This window comes from Apium graveolens, chromosome 6 (genome assembly GCF_009905375.1).
Source record: "Apium graveolens cultivar Ventura chromosome 6, ASM990537v1, whole genome shotgun sequence".
Taxonomy (NCBI): domain Eukaryota; kingdom Viridiplantae; phylum Streptophyta; class Magnoliopsida; order Apiales; family Apiaceae; genus Apium; species Apium graveolens.
Genome location: NC_133652.1, coordinates 113,392,969 through 113,411,021, shown reverse-complemented (window position 1 = coordinate 113,411,021; position 18,053 = coordinate 113,392,969). Strand labels below are relative to the sequence as shown.

Genomic DNA, 18,053 nt, shown 5'->3' with positions numbered 1-18,053 from the left:
CTCCTTTGCAATTTTACAGACTTTAAGTGTTACAAGTACAGAATACAAATTTAGATAACAATACAACTTACTTAGGATTGACCTCAAGCTTAACTGATTACTGAAAATAATTGTTCATTAATCTTCTACTCAGATCATAGATGCTAATGGCATTGTTAGCTCCAGTAATCTTTAACATCTTCTATTATATATTACAAATAATCTCTTAGAATAATGTGTTAATCTTGAAAATATAACACAATTTAGAATTTTTGGTATAAAAAAAAGCAAAATGAGATTACATTTCACTTCTAAAACCAAACATGAGAAACCGTTTTGCATAAAAAACAAAAGAAAAAAATAAAAACTCAATCTCACATAACGTTTTTAAGCCATCTAAACATGAGATGAGATAGCATTTTCAGTTTTAAAAAATAATAAAAATAATAAAAAGGCAAAACGCATCTACGTTTTTGTAATTTAACTAATTTTAAGATTACATGATCGATAATCATTGGACCGGTAATCTGTTAATTGTTGTTTTCACAACACTGTATGTAAATGAAAAAATTAAACTGATCAAAATTTCTCACACTTAAGTTGGTAATGTGTGTCACACCCGCTAAAAGAACTCCGTAAGAAGAAGGAGCAACTTGAGATGCTCTACTTGTCTAAATTGCCTATAAATTGGACATGCAAAACTAAGACATTGGAACCCAAAAAAAAAATAGAACTTGAAAAGTAGTAAATGACAAACTCTTCCATGAAGTTGTTTAGCATTCTTCTTTGGTCTTCGATATTCTTTATATTTCTCCACGCATTTGCGTTATTTCAACGACGAAACTTACCACCAGGCCCAATCGGCATCCCCATCTTCGGAAGCTTCTTCAAAATTGGTGACAAACCTCACGAAACATTCTTAAAATTATCAAAGATATATGACCCTTTAATGTCCATTCGGCTAGGTGGTGTGTTAAGCATCGTGGCATCTTCACCCGAGATGGCCAGAGATTAGTCCCAACCGCTATAACTAAACTAGAGCATCCTTCTTCTTATGCTGTGGTGTGGCTTTCTACCAATGATCAATGGCGAACCCTACGAAAAGTTCTAGCAATATACTTGACAAACATTCATAAATTAGACACGTTACGCAACTTGAGGCAAAAAGTTGTGCAAGAAATGGTTGAGCATGTTATTGAGGTTAGTAGAAAAGGAGAAACAATGAGGCTCCATTTATGAGGTTCTTAAATAGCGATGTAGATGTTAAGGGACAAGATTTTTCATTACTTCCATTTGGTTCGGGTCGTAGAATGTGTGCTGGAATTGCTCTTGGACAGAGGGTGGTGAGTTTGATGATTGCCTCTTTGGTTTACCATTTCGAATGGATGCTTCCTAATGGAATGAAACCTGAAGAACTTGATACAACTGAAAGATTTGCATTAGCACTACACAAGGCAAAACCTCTAGTTGCCATCCCCAAAATGCTGAATGCATAAGGGGCGTCACAAGGACCCTGGCATACTGTATCAAAAAAAAATTATCACTCCACTACACGTTTTTCTTTCGACAATAAGTGTTTCAGTTTTGTTCAATGGTCAATAATATCTGCAATATCAAAAATAAGTGTGTTAAGTAAACAATTACTTCAGTTGTAAGTGTGACAACAAATGTCGCTCTGTTTTATCAGAATTATTCATTCATTGTCTACTCGTTTGCTCGACTTCTGCTAGTATAATCAGAACTTAAACATAGTTACATCTTTAACAGATTTTAACTCATCGCAATACTTTATAATTTGGTAAAATATCATGCCCATCCCATCCCCCCCCCCCCCCCCAAATCAAATTCCCTAAAAAAACTTGTGAAACTTTGTTCAACCTTAAGACATCAATTAATAACTAATAAGCATCATGTAACACAGACAGTACAAGAAAGTCATCAGCAATCTAGAATAGGGTCATGCATAGAGTACAAGTCAGCTTCTTAGAGGAGGCAGCAATCCTTCTTTCTTGCTCATCTCATAAAGGGCAATTGCCATAAGAGCTTTTGCATCAGCTGTACTGCGCCAAAGTTTCTCATAGGGAACAACATGCACCTTGATCAACTCACCGTGTTCCCGAAGCCCGGTCGTTTTTCCTTGGAGCTGTGTAATAGTCTCTTTACTTACATTTCCTCTGTACAGAAACAAACTAATTCCTTCATCGCACCCACCCTGGAAATGCAAAACACTCTATCAATGAGCATCAAACTTTTGTATGTAAACAAGAAACAGCGAGACAAAAACATAGAACCTGCCTTATTACCTAGATTGGATAGGTTAATATAACTGTTTCTAGAACATGAAAATATAAAGTGTTAACGTATAGTTTTAACTTCTACTGTATTATCCTTGTTACCATGTAGCTAATAATAATTGTAGACACCGATATAGTAAATTGCATGAACACAGTTACAGACTCACAGAGGTCTAGTATTTTTGGAATATAGAGAGAGGTACCACTTCATATATTGCCAGATAGGTTTCGCATTAACTAGTCATTGGTTCAAAATGGCATGCCTACAATTTCTAAAGTTAATTTTATTATGTATTTCTACTATATTGCAATATGTATTGTGTTATAAACTCTTCTTTATAATTAAAGTGATTAACATGAAACAATATAACACCGGATATTAAGTTATGCCTCCTGCATGATTATGTAATGATTACATACCGGGGAAGGAAAAACTGTGCAACCGGTTGATGAATCCAGGAAGGAAGTGAGGTCAACCATGTCATCCAGATTCAACTGTATCCCAGTCTCCTCCTCAACCTATCATAGATCAGAAAAACATTATTAGACATTTACCTGTTATGTTGCTGCTTCTACCATCGATCTTATGATGGAAATTAATTATATACAAAGTAATCAGGTTAATTTACACAAGATAACCAATCAGTAATTCCGTCAAAGAAATTGACTATGTACGCAGTATAAAGCATATCACAAGGTTGTAATCCATTGAAGACAACTCAATTGAATTAAACTTGCAGTGAAAGAAACCATCAAAATCTGATAAAGATAATAAAAACTGTGCAGTTGAAACATTAGAAAGGTACTGACCTCCCGAACGGCTGTCCCAACGACATCACCCTTATCATCGTCCAACATTCCAGCTGGCAACTCCAAAATAAGTTTTCCAACGGGGACCCTAACCTTTCGCGTATTAGAGGTCCAGTTAGTATATCAAACAGCTGACATGTCATTTTTGTAAAATCTATTTCTTCTTTAGCATCTACATCTAGATGCACAATTCTACGTAATTAAAAAAACCTGCTCTGTGAGCACAGCATACGTCTTGCCTTCTGAGTCCAAAAGGATTAGCACTGCAACAGCTGGCCCTCGCGCAAACACAATACCTGGAACCTAACCGCATTTAAATGCAAATTCAAAAGGACAGATATCACCCATCTGAGCCCCACATTTTGTCATAAAACATGTAGATTAACTTCCAGCCATTTGAAATAATACAAAAAAAATGCATATTAATAAAAAGCAGGCATACTGCAAATTAGGCCATCGATCAAATTAATAAGTTCTGTTCAGATGCCCTACCATACCACTAACAGTAGAGAGAAACTCTGTTTGTGCATGCAAGAAATTCATACATCATCTAGCTAATATAATACCTTACTTCCTGTTTCCTTGTCGATAATATCTGCTTTGAATTTGAGAAAGCCAACACGCTTTCCGAACATATCCACTCCCTATTTAAATTTTCGGCACAGGTTAATAACTGAAATATGATATCGTGTGAAAAAGAACAGCTATTGCATGACAGAATCTCTTATAATAAGCACGATAATATAACCTCGCAAGAACCATAATATCCAAATCAACAGAGCAAATGCATGGCAGAGTATCCTTATTGTTTTAAAGAAAACTCATAGAGGTTACAATTCATGCAAACTAGTCGTTTATAACTCCATGAAATATTACCTGGATAAGTACTTCTTTCAAGGACATGTCCCCATTTACGAGCAGCCCAGATTCTGTTTGGATATTCTTAAGCCACTGCTGAAACAAAGAGGACTCAATAGCATTCCTGCATCGCAAAATAGAGCTTAAAAATAATTCAATAGCACAGATATCCAGTAGTAAAGAATTTAAACAGATTTTTAAACAATGACTATATTTACATATTACAACAGCAATTCTTCAGACCAAGTACATGTATTTCCAACTGTCATGACTCATGTATGTAATCCACATTCAAGCAATGAAGCAAACATTTTTAATTTGAGCTAATTAAGGTATTATTTATAGTTTTATATACCTGTTATTGGCCGGTGTCCTAAAAATCCACGCTGATGGTATAACTCAGATCGTACATTTCATTAATTTATTTAAATACTTTTAGTGTAGAGAAAATAGTGTATGTATCCATGCATTTATGTGGGCCTAATAGATTAAAAAAATTGAGTAATTTATTAATCATAAGCCAACTTATTTACGGGCCTTAGTCCGTCGGATTATGTTATAAGGAATTATATTTCCTTTGTAAGTTGTAATTCCCCACATATTAGTTGGACTTGTTTAGTTTCACATTATAAATTATTACATACGAATCTTTTTGTTAGGTTGTTGATAGGCTACAGAATATTCAAGCCCAAAAGGCTGAAGAATGGTACAGAGTACAGACCTGGGAAGGGTTACAAGTAAACGATCCACATGATCCGGACGACATAGTAAGTCCGGACTACTCAATCTATCCGGATGTCATAGAGCATCCAGACAGCATAATACATATCGGAGAAGGAATCAACCGCAGACTTACCAAACCATTTATAACAAAGACATGTGTCACTGCTCCTGCAAAAGCCTGACATGGCAGAGCGAATATTCTGCCACGTACTCCAAATTATAACGAGAATGATTACCTGTCACACTATCACCACATTCCATCTAGCACATTGCATCTGCAGCTTTCCAAGCTTTCCACACGCGCTTTCCGCATGCCAAGAGGATGCTTACACGTGTTCGCCATTCGGCGCCTCGCACTGATCTGCGCGCTGCACACGTCCTGTTGTACTGCAAAGGAACGGTCCAGATTACGAGGTAACACCCCAAAACCCTAATCCTTGGCCTATAAATAGACTAAAGATTAGAGTGTTGGGCTAACTTCAATTTTATACACACACCTATATACACAGAGATACACTCTCTCTGCTTTATTTTTCTTCTCCGAGACCCCGTTCTCAATCTCACGCCGGAGGTGCCACGAGGCATCCGCTCCCCGCCGGTATTGTTTTGCAGGAGCCCACTTTGGCAACTTCACCGCATCACGACCGGCCGACGAGGATCAGAGGAGGGCATATGGCGGACTGAGCATTATCAGTTGTGATCCTTACATTTTACACTTATCAATCCGTAGTTCTTATTATTATGTAATATATCAATCTTATCTACAATATGTCATTCATTCCATCATCACCTAATAACGTGAGGTAGCCACCCGAGGAAACCCCTCAGACGGATTACCTCTTCATCCTCTTATATTGGCACCCACCATCTCCTAGTGATGACGGTACCTTTCATCCCCATACTTCAACACACGGAACTTTAAAGAAATAAACTTGTGAAAATTTACTTGGACTGTTTTCAAATCTCAAGCATAATCATATATACAAACTTTGAAACATAATTATGCAGGACAAATTATAAAACATATGATATTGATATATAAATAAGAATAACATAAACTTGGGTGGTTAAACTGCGAAAAAATTACTACCCCAACAGTTTTCCAATCATAAATCATATAAGAGACAAGATTATGGATCCCCATCCATAAATTTATGGGAATCAATTCAACAATTTAATATTATTTAAAAAATCAAGCCCGCCATAATATGTGATGGATTAGAATCACTTCTATATGGAATGGAAACTTAAAAATATAATTGTACTAAGACCCATTAACAATCAGGCTTATTTACAACCTACTACGTATTGATAACTACTAGCCCCACACATAAAACATTTATACAAATAGTTTTAATTTTCTCTAAACTACAAAAATATAAACTAATTAATAATATATATGAATAATCCCCATTTCCATTTCTTATCATTCCCCTAGTCGAAGAAAAATCGACCACGAGTTTTGTAGAAGTCAAAGACTGAGATGGAACCAAGATGGCATTTATGCTCTTCTTCATATATGGGTGAGGAGCAAAGAACTCTGAAAACTGACTAGCAAGTGAATGAGGCAATCAAGTATTCCAAAATGATGAAGTCGGTCGTGACAAAAAAAATGATTAAGTCGATATGCTCAACCAGAATGATGTCATTATCAAACACTTGCTTTTCTTGAACAAGTGAACGTGCTCCACATAAAATTCTTCATCAGAAACCCTAATAATAATCCCTGCAACTTAAAAAATCTGGTACAATCACATTATCATCGTTCAACTGATTTCACATATTCGTGTCTTCAACATGCTTGGTTGACATTACAATTTCATCAATCACTTCCACAGTTTCAGCATCACATCTATACAGTTGCAGCAACGTGGAAGTGTTATTACTATAGCTTGTTAGGGCAGCATGACTACTTTGACTTAACCAACATCCTATAATCACGCCAATGAGCACCCTATGACCGGATACAATTTATTACATGAACCTTATTCTACCAGCAAGACCATTGGTGACGACCCATAGCTTAGTTTGTGTAATTGCAGTATATATCACACCTATCCTAATAACCCACACATAGAGCCGTAGTTTGTAGACCTATCATCTCTTGTACTAATCGCTAAAAGGATCTTAACCATTTGGGTTATGCATAAAAAAAAATTCCCCGTAAATTAGGCTAATCAAATTAGAAATTTACTATTTAAGTAGTTATTTAATACTCTCACCGTTCCACTCATTTTTTACAATTATTTTCTCATGCTCGGCACGCATTTTAAGGCAACTATAAGTTTAGTTCCATAATTTTATATTTAAATTTTTCATTTTTTGTATAAAAATTTGAATATTATATTTTTATTTAGAAGAAAAAAAATTAAAAAAAATTAGTCAACTATATTTTGTAAGAGCTTTAAAGTGCGTGCCAAGTCCTCGTCCCCCAATGTAAAGAATTGGGTGGTACGAAGGAAGTAAATATTACAAGACACATATGAATAACATTAAATTTTCTTAGATAAGCTACCAAATTAATTCTTATATTTAACCCTCGTTTAACGGACCAATCATTATATGGAGAACTAAACAACTTGGCTGGATTTATTTTTTTATGAATAATGATTAAAATCAACCCATATTTCGCTAAGCTTTTACAACTATACTATCTTCCATTAAGAGCATCTCTGAGAGTCTTCTAGTTTGCACTTTATAATAATATAAATAAATAATCAAACTCTTAGTTATTACATTGTTTGATGTGTAAACTCCAACAATACTCTATTGTTGCTTTTCATTCATATGTTATTTATATTTCAACTCTACTATAACAAAGATTTTTTTTTTTGCTAAATGCATATAATATAAAAGAACAAAGAATTACAGGGATTGACCCCGGCTCTAGGACATGCCCTAGAGGGGACTATCTATGAGCAATCTATAAATTAGGCAGATTGCAAATAGAAAGAACAAAATAAACAATACAGTCCTAAGCATGGGCATCTATACAGGAAGATTGATACCAGGTAGAGCTATGCAATTTAGTACAAATATCAGTTAGAATATTATCAAAAACTTGGGTAGGCTGCATGATGCTCTTGTTGTGCAGGCGTGCATTACGCTCCCTCCAAATATGATAGGCAAAAACTTGGGCTGCAAGAAGCGCCCGTTGCTGGTGAGGACGATATTGAATAGAGGCCCCGTGTATGAGGAGCTGAAGCCAAGTGGTAATATCATCCCAGGAAGAGTGGTACCAAGGTGAGCAGCTAGGTGATGGAGAATAGAGTTGCTATATGGGCAAGCATAGAATAAGTGAAAGCAGTTCTCAAGGCCCCCTCAAGGGCCCCTGCACAAAGAAGGCAATATACCAAAAGATGCCAATCTGTCAAAGTTGTAGAGTCTGTTAAAAAGAAGCAGCCATTCATTGTAAGTGTAACGAGTAACAGTCAACTTAGGGGTGTCAACGAACCAAACTGTTCGTGAGCTACTCGAGTCGAAAAAATTCGAATTCGGCTCGAAAATAATCGAGCCGAGCTCGAGCTCGAGCTTTTCTAATTTTTAGCCGAGCTGAGCTCGAGCTTCAAATTATTCGGCTCGTAAGGTTCGCGAGCCTTATCGAGCCTTTATTATTTTTTATTATAAATATATTTTTATGTAAATATTTAATATTTTTTATATAATATTTATTTTTATCGAGTCGAACTCGAGCCGAACTCGAGTCGAACCAATCATATTTCGAATTTTTGTTAATATTTAGTAAATTAATTCGAGCTTTCGAGCCGAACTCGAGCCTACCGAACTTATTATGAGCCGAGTTTCGAACTTGAAATTAAAGGTTCGGTCGAGCTCAAGCTCGAGCCCGAACTATTTTAATCGAGCTCGAGCCGAGCCTGGCAATATTCGGCTCGGCTCGGCTGGATTACACCCATGAGTCAACTTGTTCCAAACAAATGAGTGCCAGGGGACTAGGGGACTGGGACTCTGGGAGCCTTCTACGAATTGAGTCCCAAAAATGCCAAGTTTTAACTTTTGAAAGCAAGGTACCATTCCAAGTGATAAAGTCTGAAGTATTGAGATTAACATGAGTCGGGGAAAAATCACGCAGTCAGGCCACAAGCATTGGACTAACGTGCAAGGTCAAAGGCACCGGTAGACACCAATTTTCCGAGACAATAAGAGAGTGCACAAGAGCATTCGAAGAGGATCCTACTTGAGGGTGAGAGGCACGGCAGGTATTCCACCAAGTATCAAACCATAGAGAGGTCCTTTGGCCATTTCCAATATGATATTGAATAAATTGACGTCAAAGCTGAAGCACTTTACGCCAAATCCAAGAGTAGTCTGTGGGTTCTTTGAGAGTCCAAAATTGAGCATTTTTTAGAGCAGTAGAATTAATCCATAAGGCCCAGAGAGAGGGTACCTTAGCTATAACTTTGCATAAGTGGCCAAGAAGCTGAGCTTTATTCCACTCCTTTGAATTTTTAAGACCAACTCCACCTTCTTCGACAGGCATGCACAATTGGGCCCAAGCAACTTTAGCCCCTCCTTTGGAATTTAAATCACCTTTCCAAAGAAATCTAGTAAAAATACTTTGAATTCTTGCATGAACAGAACTAGGCAACAGGAAATGCTTAGACCAAAAATTCGGAATTTCCGAGAGGACCACTTTGATGAGTTGTGCACGCCCAGCCAAGAACAAAACAAGATTAACCCAGGAATTAATCTTGGATGTGATCTTGTCTAGTAAAGGCATGCAGTTGTTGTAAGAGAGTTTGGTAGAAATAAGTGGCACTCCCAAGAAACGCACCGGGAGTTCGCCATGACCATGAGGCATTGCATAGGTGCAATCAAACCAGCGAATAAAATCTTCGGAACAACCACCAAAGAACACTGTGCTTTTGTTAACACTAGCATGCAAACCACCCCAAGAAGAGAAGAGTGCAAGGCACTGCATAGCATGGGTAATAGAGGTCTCATCTCCACGAGTGAACAGTAGCACATCATCCGCATAAAAAAGGTGTGTGAGCTTTAGGGGCTTACATTTTCATTGAAATTGAAAATGAGTAAGGGTCTTAGCAAGCAAAGCTGAGAGAACATTCATAGCAATGGCAAAAAGATAAGAGGAAATGGGGTCCCCTTGTCTAAGACCTTTCTTGCCTTAAAGAAGCCATGTAACGTTCCATTGATTTTAACCGAGTACATAGGAGAAGAAATGCAGGCATAAACCCAGTTAAGGAAGGTTTGAGGGAAGCCCATCCTCAGCATAGCTGTCATAAGGAAGTTCCAATCAAGAGAGTCCAAGGCCTTGTGTAGATCAATCTTTAGGGCACATCGAAGATTTAAATTCAAATAGGTACAAGTAAAGAATAACTTGAAAAAAATGAATAGTATATTAACAATAATAAGTTAAGAGTCATGCAGAGACTCTTAGAGCATCTCCAAGAGTTACTTAATGGCTAACACTATCCTCGTAAAAAAATGAGCTCCTATTCATTTAAAATAAAAATATGTCTTCTCACTTCAACAACCCTCCTCCAACTATTTTTTGCTCGTATATAGTTCATAAAAGTAATGTCTCTCATATTTATAACCAAAGACTACTGTTACTATGAATATATGGTGCCTGCAGTGTCAATGTGGCTTTTTATTAAGCTTCACTATGGTAAAAGCATCCCAAACACTCTCATTACATTTAAAATATATATATATATTGAATCTTAACTATTTCAGATAATATCATATTTTTTTGTCTACAAAAAACTTTTATTTTGTAACCTAATTAATTTTTATTATTAAACACTTTAAAAATAATTGGATAAAAAAATAGAATATAAGTACAAAGTTGTGAAAAGTAATATATACTAATAAAAATTAAAAGTCTTTCCAAATGTGCTCTTAAGCTACAATACAGAGAGGAATGCTTAAATTAGAGCTCCGAATGACTCTCAGAGACTCTTTGGTAGAGTGTCTTCTCTCTCCTCGATTCCAAGAGCCAATATTAAATTAATAAGACGTATCTTCTCTCTCTTCCCACCTTTCTTTTTTATTTCACGAGTTCAAGTTGTTTCTAATAATTTAAAAATAAATAAGAAGTGAATATAAAGATTTTGTTGAAGATGAATGTACATAGATTATATTGCTAAGGGCCAATAGAATATATTATACTTAGGAGTGATTTAAGTCTCTTGAAGATGCTCTATGAGAGAGAGAAGAGAGTCTCAAGTATGAGGAGAAAATGTTGACTCTTAAAAATTTGAGAAACCATTAAGAGATGGTCGATGTTAAATTTTAGCGTATTCTCTCCATATTTTGACATGGGAGTTGATTCAGGAGTTTGGTGGAGATGCTTCTTCGCTCTCAACTTAAACACGGAGGAGGTAAACAAATTTTATTTCTCGAAGAAACTCGAGCATCTCCAACCGACTCTAACCCACTTTTCATAAATAATATAAAATATTATCTCTTGGTAAGATAAGGTATCTCTAACAAAATTCTTTAAACCCGCTCTTTATCTATTATTTTATAGTTAAAAGTATATTAAAGTTGCAAAAGAACAAAATAATACGAGAAAGAAAGTAAGTGGAGAGATTATTTTATTATAAAATACAAGTTAATAGTGAGATATGGCTCTTAATAATAAAGAATTAAAAAAAGGCTCTTACTGATTTGAGATGCCACTAAGAGCCTGTTGAAGTTGCATTTTCACTCTATTTTTTATAATTTGAGTTAAGAGCTTAAATAAAGAGTTACTTGGAGATGCTTTAACTACCTATTAAAAATTCAAAAACATTACATTAAAAACCCCCTCCAAAATTTTAAGAGCTACTGACACTCTTAACTAATATTATACAATAAATTAATTAGACAAATATCGCCTATCTCTATCCACTTATTTTGTACTTCTATCTATGCATCTTTTTTATAATATAAAACTACACAAGATATATTGTAGCAGATGAATACACATTAAATTGCTACGAGTCAATTTCTATATAATATTTGGGAGTGATTCAGGAGCAATTCCAAGTGCCTCTTAAGTCAAATTTTGACAAAAATAACACAAGAATCAACTCTCCCCCTCCCTACAAATTTAAGAGCTTCAAAACTTTCCTCAGAGGAGTACATAATTCTTCTGAAACTAATTTTATATTAGCATATATTAGTTTCCCTCTATAATGTGGTCACCATCTCCCTCCAAGCAGAATTGTAGTATAGTACACATAACCATTTTAAAGCGAGACAAAGATTAGTTGGGGAGGACTATTGGAGTTTAGTCATCTTAAATGACTAAAGAGCCCATATAATAGTAGCTTCTTTAGGATTTTGTCAAGCAACACTTGGAGTTGCTCTAAGAAAGTCTTGATGCTCTTAAAGTGATCAAAGAGGATTGAGGAGGAGCAAGTCCAACATATCTTAGTCGGCTCCTTAAATAAATTTTAAAATGTTGGCTCTTAGTTATTTATAAGATATAAATAACTAGCTTTATCTCCAACAATACTTTTTATACACATCCCTTATTTAATATCGCATTGGTCTACTTAATTATATAATGTAAACAAAAAGAAAAGTAGTGGTTTTCAAATTATATTATAAAATATTAGTTAAGACATCCTTAAAAGATAAGGATGTACCTTATAAATTAACTAGTGGAATGATAATATTAGTAATCTAAGGATCCACTAAAAGATTGTTGGAGACCTTTTTTACTCCCATTCCTTAAATTTCAAGTTAAGAGCATAAATAGCTAGTCTCCAGAAAATACAACCTCTTAACTCATTCCTTATATATATTATAAAATATTAGCTCTTAGTGATTAGGACATAGATTAGTGATTTAAGACATAGATGAAGAACTTTGCGTCCAACAATTCTCCTTATATTCATTCCTTATCTAATAATTTAATAGTAACAATTCATTCTTTTCATTGAATTAAGTGGGAAAACGATGATGTAGCTCATGTTTTATTATAAAATAATGTTTAAAGGATTCTTAAAAAGAAAAGGATGCTAGTTGAAAATAACTAGTAAGGTGAAGCTATTAGTGACATAAGAAGTGACTAGGAGATTGTTCGAGCACCAATTTTGATCTCATTTCTTTAAATTCATTTTAAGACCTTGAATAGCTAGCTCTTAAGTTTTTGTAATGAAATATTAGTTAATGGATTCTTAAAAAGCGGGGGTTCCTACTTAAAAATAAGTAATAAATTAGTGATCTTAGTGATTTAAGGAACCGCTAGGAGATTGTTGGAGCACAAATTTTGCTCACATTCCTTAAATTTCAATTTAAGAGCTTGAATAGCTGGTATATTGATTATTACATTGACTTTTGTGTCAATTCCAACAAAACTCTTTATAATTGCTCTTTATTTATATTTTATTCATATTTCAACTCCAATATAATAAGAATTTGAACTCAATTAGCGTAAGAACTGGACTCTTAACATTGAGAGAGAGGGCAATCCTCTTTAGTTTTTCAAATAAAGAGTTCTCTAATAATGCACAAGTGCAACAATACGGCAATTACATAAATGAGGATAATCCTAATTTTCATTAAGCATTAACAAATAAAATATAAAAAGTATAAAGTATAAAGAAACGCCAAGAAAATAAAATGAGTGACCTGAAATCAGACTCGGAGACGCCGGGAGCGGCAAGTACTTGAAGAGGTTCGCCGGAGCGAGCAGGCAAGTTGATGGAGTGAGTGAGTTTAGGAGATGAGTCGGTAGACATTTTTGAACAAAAAGCCCTAATTTTGCACCTTGTATTATAAATTGAAATTGGGAAAGAAGATGATAGTAGTCTCAGGTTAAACATCGAAGCATGAAGCGCCGTAGTCATGTCCCGCTTGTGTACCGACACGTGGACACCCTCCGAGTTTCTAACAAAGAGTTAAATAGAGAGTATTGTATCGTTCTTTTTCTTTTTCTTTTATTCCTAAATTAATATTGTATGTTTCATATATTATAAATCTATATATTCTTAATGACTATTCCTTAATTTACCCATTTTCCAAATGGGTACTCATAACTCATATTAAGTATAAAATCACTAGATCCATGGATATATCCACAAAATTTACCCAATGGGTAAATAAATTTACCCATGACCCATATTAAGTATAAAATCTATATATCTATGGATATACCTCTATAAGTTTATCCATTTTTTTACCCATCAAAACACTAAACATGGAATTTTTTTGAATTTTAAAATTTAAACATCTTATCTAAGGAAAGATTTGCATGATTTTCTCACATCTGTTACTATACCAAATCAATTACAGATCCAAAATTCATGCTTATACTAATTCAAATTCAAAAATCATTACTACTTTCCTTGATAATTATTATCTTTTCTTCTTTCTTTGTTACAGGCCATATCAATCCATAATTTCAAAATTACTATTACATGATTATCTGATTTACCATTATTATCACCTGCATCCATTTTCAAAATTAAATCCATAATTTTGTTCTCCATCTTATTTTCTTCTTTATTATATTTCTATGGATCTATATTTTGGGTGTGTTTATCCATTTTTATTTGTATATACGTTTGATTGTTTTGTAATCATACGCAGTTACTTGATGAATAATTGATCATTATTTTTATCATCTGTATTTGATTTTGTTTTCATGTTTTGTTGTTTGTTTAGGTTTGATTACGGCGAAGAACAATTGTTTGGGATCAAAAATTACATTTTTCTCAGCCAAAACAGGTAAAAATTGATGTCCCATCGTGCAATTATACAAATTTCTTTTTTGAGATTTACATGTTTGATGAAATTTTTAAGAGAGGTTATTTTTATCCTCGGGTTCAATTTTGTTTCTAACGATATTTTATCATGTTTGTATTTCTGTAAGTATCTAATTTGTTTATTATATAGATTTTAATTAATTAATATATGATACTTATTGAGTGTTGATTCTCAGCATACGAAACGAGTATGGAGAAATTCTTGTTCATCCAGAGCATCTGTAGATGGGTGATGATTGTTGATTGAATTTTCTGTGGGTTAATGTAAAAAATATTCAAATGTTAATCGAATTTTCGAATTTTTATTCTGCCAGATTTCTGCTATATAGATGAAACAGGTTAGTTATTCTTCTCTCTCGATCATGAATTATGAATTGCGATATTGATTTCTAACATGATGAATGTTATTTTGATAGTGTTTGATAAAAGTTCTCACCGAAGTTTCTTTTTTTTTCTTTATCATATTTGTTGTAATTACAGGTATGATGAAAGGGTAAAGTTATCTAAATTAACTACAAATGTAAGTCATATTTATGATTTTTTCAGGACAACGAATTAAATAAGGAGATGCAGTGGAGTGTTCTTTATTCTTTATTCTTTATTGGTTGTTCACCAATTCACGGTAACAACATCTCAAGCTATAAAGTTGTGTAATTATTTGTAACCCGTATTTCTATGAACCTACATTGAATCATTTTTTAAAGTTATAATCTTGAGGTGTAGAAATTATTTATTATGTATCGTAATTATTGATCAAAGTGCATAAATTTTTTGTTGATTTAAAAAATATCAGTTTAATGAGTTTTTAATTAGTGAATGATGGTTTTGTTTACATTGTCTCATCTATTTCTTAGACCACTTTTGTAGTTATTAATTGAAATTTATAATTTTTATATCATAGTGTTTATGTATATATTTGTAGATTCTTCTGAAGGGGCACTAGAAGACTAAATGACCACAAATCTTTTTGTTGCATGTGCATTAATTAGCAAGGATGGGAAATTGGCATTGAGAGATTAGATAGTACGTTGCTCGGATACTTAAAGGCTTGAAAACCGTTGTGCTCAGCGTTCTGCAACCTTTGGAGCACAAAAAAAAAGTAAGATTTAATCCATTAATAATCAATTTTACCTTTTTAAAATGATATCTTGGAGGTATGCACCAGTTTTTTACCTTAAGGTTGTCAAAAAAAACCTCGCTGCCAAAAGGTTTATAAGCCAAAAGGTTTATAATCTTTAGAATAATAAAAAAAGATTAAACATAACATGTATTAATATTTAAAATATAAATTAAATCAGGTAAACGTGCACCTCTATTGACCCTTCCATCATGCAAATCAGGTACAAGTTTCTAAGCACTGGACTATAATATTGGTGTTATAAATTATATGTATTTTATAACAATTGTTCTTACATGTCAATTACTATATTCATATATTATCTTCTGTTATACATGCACCTTTTCTGAACTGATTGTAAGGTATTACCCTTCCATTGACCCCGAAAGAAAAATGATATACGTACCTTAATCTTGCAATAATGTCTCTGTCGTTCCTTTTTCTTTCTTTGTTACTTAAGAGCGTTGATGTGTTTCATTATATATTTACTTGCTCCAAATATATAAGAGATTTGCTTTATTACTTAGTCAGCAAAGGACTTCGTGTTGGCTGAAAAGCCTGTGATAAGTGATGATTCAAATCTTCTTGATCCACCTCTTCTTGATGAGCTTCTTGCCAACACAGGTACATTCTCCTTTGTGTATCAATTGTGCCCAGATGCATTTGTAATATGTCTAGAAAAAATTCAAAGAACTGATGAATATGATTAACAAGAAACATGTGAGGCAAGATATTCAGTATCACCTACTCATGAAATCGATAATAGAGGATCACCACCACCAAATGCAAGCATTGCTCCACATGCTTCTGTACGACCACCGGTTCCTGCAGCACCTAAAGGCCATTTTCTTGATCTGATGTGGGATGGTGATAGCAGTAATAATTCTATTGTGTCCCTTGATCAGCCTAAAATGCTTGATGTGTAAATTTTCAATTGGCACACCAGGTAGTAAGCTCACAACAATAATATATATTTTATAAATTTCCTATTCAACCAGATTGCAAATTCTGTTTCACCTACATGTAAAATACTCATGTTGCTTTTTGCTTGCAGCGCCACTACCTATTGTGTTGTCTGCCTGAACCGGTCAAGGTTTAAAAATCAGGGCACAATTGATACAGAAAATGGCCAGATGTATTACAACATTGTGTTTGAGAACAATTCACATGTTGATTGAGTTCAATAAGAATACATGTACTCTTGGGAAAGACAAAGTAGTTTAGCACACCGGATCATAAAAAGTCGGGCTTGATGTAGAAGCCAGAGTCTTCCAGTTTTCTGGCTTTAAGGTCAGCTATAGAGTTGAGACTTAAAGTGTGGTCTTCATGTTTGTTCTTTGCCGAGAAGTCATCAGTGTTATTTTTAGTTCAAATCTGATTCTATATTTTAGTAATGATAAAATAATCAAGTTTATTTTTATACTATTCGAAGTCATCATTGTATTTAAGTTATTAAGCCTTTGAATTATGACCTTATTACTGTATGATTCAAACTTAGCCCATATTATTCATAAAATGGTCATATCGTATTTAAGTTACTGTTAGATTTGAAAATCTAAGTAACAAATGTGATCAAAGAAAAGCTGATTATTTATTTGTCCGTTATAAGTTTTTGTATGTTTTTCATAAGCGAGAATGTGTACATGTATACCTTATGTTCTTAGACTCGGAGAACTGTAATGGAAGTTTGGGACTTTGGGGCACAGAGTTGCGTTGTTTTATTATATTGTGCATCTTTCTAATAATCATGTGAAAGTTTTGTAGAATGGAATGTTCCTGATAAGGACTTGGAGAGGTTGCATCTTCCTCTCATGGTTACTCATAAAGATAATGAGGAGAAACTTACTACTGCATTTACAGTGTCAGTGGTATGTAAAATCACTTACCAGCCTTATTTTTACATTTAGATTTTATTCTCATATTATTGTATATGTTATGGTCATTAATATGACATTTTCTGTTTCTTAATCATGAAGCTTCTTATAATAATTAAATGTAAACCTGAAATTTTAGTTAAGTGCAAATCTTTCTTTGAAAAGCAATAGCATGATAATTATTGACCAGATTGTAATTAAATTTATTATAGGGCTTAGTTCAGCATCAATTCTGCTAACACTTGCATCTGCTCATTATATCACGTAGGATGTAAAAAAAGGTACAACTCCAGGGGATTGACCCTTGCATCCAAAGATTCGAAACCAGAGGATTTTAACCGTCCAGGACATATATTTCCATTGAGATACATGGAGGTGTTTTTTTGTGAGATTGTGGATGAAGATGGTTCTATGGCTCGATTACCAAAGCTTCAGGAATTTGCAAATAAAGAGAACACTAAAGATTGTGTCAATAGATGATTTTATCAGGTAGGCTTGGAAATTATCCTTTGGTACATTCTTCACTGTCATAACAAAAGATCTGCAAACATTTCTTTGACTCTTTGACTCCTCAAAGAACTTTTATAAGTTTAGAGTTTTCATGGTTATGCTTATTCTTTGTTGCTACTAATGGCCTAAAAATTCAATCGTGCGGCCA

At 34.1% G+C, this 18,053-nt stretch overlaps 1 protein-coding gene across 1 annotated transcript; it reads right to left on the bottom strand.

Annotated features, from left to right (window-relative positions):
• Positions 1-1,846: 1,846 nt before the first annotated feature.
• Positions 1,847-13,565, bottom strand: LOC141667743 (nudix hydrolase 14, chloroplastic). Its single transcript, XM_074474352.1, has 7 exons — positions 13,269-13,565; positions 3,960-4,065; positions 3,650-3,727; positions 3,294-3,386; positions 3,084-3,176; positions 2,694-2,792; positions 1,847-2,191 (listed from the first exon to the last, which is right to left on the bottom strand). Exons 1-7 carry the CDS (start codon positions 13,484-13,486, stop codon positions 1,955-1,957), a joined length of 924 nt encoding a protein of 307 aa, XP_074330453.1. The 5' UTR covers positions 13,487-13,565; the 3' UTR covers positions 1,847-1,954.
• Positions 13,566-18,053: the final 4,488 nt, after the last annotated feature.